Raw genomic sequence first — 2,887 nt, 5'->3', positions numbered from 1 at the left:
GCCATGGCGACGGGCTCGGGAGAGGTAGAGAGATAGAGGGAGGGGCTGGGCGGCGGCGCTCGGGAGAGGTAGGGAGAGGGAGGGGCTGGACGGCGGCGAGGGGCGGGGCTGGTGTGGGCACAGGCGAGTGAAGGCCACCGGCTATATAGCCGCGCCGCGCCCGTGTGTACGCGTGCGAGGGAGGGGAGGTGTCGGCGCGCCGTCCCGTGACACGCCGCCCGTGAGGAATCAATGGCAAGGCTGACCGGCGGCAGCCTTGGCATTGATTCCCCGCGGGAACCGAGGCCGTTGGGGGAAGATGAGGCGCCGTGTCGCTGACGCGGCTGGCCCGCGGCTTTTTCGCGCCAAAACAGCTCGCATCGGCGTCCCTGGGCACCCCCCAGCGCGCCGGGTTCGGCCTGGGTCCACCGGCGCTGTTTTCGGCCCAGGCCGGCGAGAATCGGGCTCCTGGGGGCGTGACTGGGCCGTTTTTCGGCGCCGGCGCGAAAAATCGTCTGGGGAGGCCTTCCTGAGGGCGCGGCTAGAGATGCCCTAACGAGTGGTGTTATGTATCTTCATCGCCGCAGATGGAGCACATGTTTAACGATGCAATATTTATGTGTTTTATAGATCCACGAAAGAAAGGAATAGCGTGCCAATCTCCACAGAACAACACAACCTTTTGCTCGGATTTGCACTTGCTATAGCGCAGTAGACGGTTTTCCCCTCCGCCAATCGTCAGAATTCGCAGGTCTCCCTTCCAACTAGTCTTCCCTCTTACTTTATATATACTTATTAATAGAAGATGATGTGATGATCTCACTATGAATACCCGATGGCCTTTGGTTGCTAAGCCGAGAAGTCATCTAGTTGGTGTGTACTTAGCGGAGTCTGTACAATTTCCTCAACATCCATTGGCGGGAAGAAATCACGCAACTTTGTTTGTTTGACGTTTCTAACGATGCTTCGATAAATCCACTCAACAATATTGAACCTTCCACTGTTGGAATCCAATTCTCGTTACAAGCAGTAGTGATGGATTAGAGCCAAGTGACGCATCCCAAAAAGTCTTGATCTAGTAGATAGTATTTTGACCTGAGCATCTGAGCAGTACGGCTTCCTGGATCATGCAATATTCGACACGTCTAACCGGCATGGCACGGCCCACCAAGTCCCGATTAGTAAATGGGCTGTGCCCTTTGCTAATCGGGCCGGCCCGTTCAGGCACGTAGGCCCAGATGACCACCTTCCTGGAGGACGAACCGTGCACCGTGCGCCGCGCACGTCCTATCCACACTCGCCCGGTCGATTCCACACACACCGCGCTCCAAGCTCTCCCACCGCAAGACCTCGCGCTCGCATCCATCCATGGCCGCGGCAGCCATCTCCCTCTGCGGCTCGCGCTGCGTCGGCCCGAGCCGGAAGCCCGAACCTCGCCTCGCCTCCCAAGCGGGCGCCGCGCCGTGCGCGACGCGGCCGTCGTCGTCGCGCCGAAGGCTGGTGGTCGCGGCCGCCAAGTCGTCGGGCAAGAAGGCGGACGAGAAGGTCCCCTCCTGGGCCCGGCCAGGCTCCGACGAGCCCCCGCCGTGGGCGCGCGACGAGGGCGGGGCCTCGGGGCAGGACGGCGAGGCCGCCCAGGTCCCGTTCTACGCCTACCTGCTCGCGTCCGCCGTGACGGCCATCGCCGCCGTACGTTCCTCCAACCCTTCTTTATCCCCCTTCTTCTCCTCCTCCTCCGCTCAAGGGATCCGCTGACCGTCGCGTCCGCGTGCAGATCGGGTCGATATTCGAGTACACGAACGGGCGGGCGGTGTTCGGCGTGGTGGGCACCGACAGCCCGCTCTACGCGCCCATCCTCGGCTTCTTCGCCGTCACCGGCATCCCGACCTCCGTACGTCCATCTTTTATACCCAGATCGATCCTACACTAAATTTGCACTTCTTGATCGAGGAGTTGTCTGGATTCCAGGGGTATCTGTGGTACAAGGCCGTGCAGACGGCGAACAAGGACGCCGAGGAGCAGGACCGCAGGGACGGCTTCCTCTGATTTGGTTTTCTTGGGAGAGCAATGAACACGCTGAACATACTTATGATGTACGCCCTGTGTTCATTAATACAAGACGTTTTGGCAGTTTAATTTGAACTGCCAAAACGTCTTATGTTAATGAACAGAGGTAGTGGTACTTAGTAGTATTCGTTTTTGGTAAATTTGTTGCCGATCGAGCAGAGCAGATGGGTTAGCACTGGAAAAACAGCAGCAGGTGGACTAAGAGCAGAAGATCTTGCCTGCTCCCTCCCTCCTCTGCACATGGAGCATTCGCCGTCTGAACTCTGCGTTTGAATGGAGGAAGTGTCTCCGTTCAGTTTTCCCTGAGATATCGTTGTGAGTGTGTATATGAAGGCTCATGAATATATCGAATCCATCAATGCACACTTGCAAGTTGCTGCGCAAAGTCGCCTTTGCTCTGAAGTTTCATTTTCTTTAACATGTAATCGTCTTTGTTCTAGAGTACCAGCCTTTTTTGCTGGTTGTGCTTAATGTTAACATAATCGAGCATAAACCCTCACGAGGCTAGGGGGTAATTACATTTGTTGCCATGCTGAATGCATGTCTAGCGACCATGTCCTTGTCTCTTCCCAGCGTTCAAGACCAACTAAATAGATCCTTGGGGCAGTTGGGTCTTGTCACTCTAGATGCATTGTTTTATGTATGTCCTCTGATTACGTAGGTGTCCTTTTCTTTTTGCAAATTAGGATCTTTATTGATCATTATTTTTTGCGGGGGAGGAGCTTTATTGATTAACCAAATCTTGGTAACAATCATGAGAAATACAATCTTGGATGAAGGCGAAAATACAGTTAAGCCAATAAGCCATGAACACCTCCTTTCAAGCAAGGATGGCGTGGCG

General features: G+C 55.4%; 1 protein-coding gene across 1 annotated transcript; it reads left to right on the top strand.

Moving 5' to 3' along the window:
- The first annotated feature begins 1,250 nt into the window (after positions 1–1,250).
- Positions 1,251–2,431, top strand: LOC125522257. The gene is made up of 3 exons (XM_048687337.1): positions 1,251–1,668; positions 1,754–1,870; positions 1,948–2,431. Exons 1-3 carry the CDS (start codon positions 1,348–1,350, stop codon positions 2,023–2,025), a joined length of 516 nt encoding a protein of 171 aa, XP_048543294.1. The 5' UTR covers positions 1,251–1,347; the 3' UTR covers positions 2,026–2,431.
- The last annotated feature ends 456 nt before the right edge of the window (positions 2,432–2,887 follow it).

This window comes from Triticum urartu, chromosome 1 (assembly GCF_003073215.2).
Source record: "Triticum urartu cultivar G1812 chromosome 1, Tu2.1, whole genome shotgun sequence".
NCBI lineage: Eukaryota > Viridiplantae > Streptophyta > Magnoliopsida > Poales > Poaceae > Triticum > Triticum urartu.
Note: the sequence above shows the minus strand (reverse complement) of the source record. Positions and strands in the feature narration are given on the sequence as shown.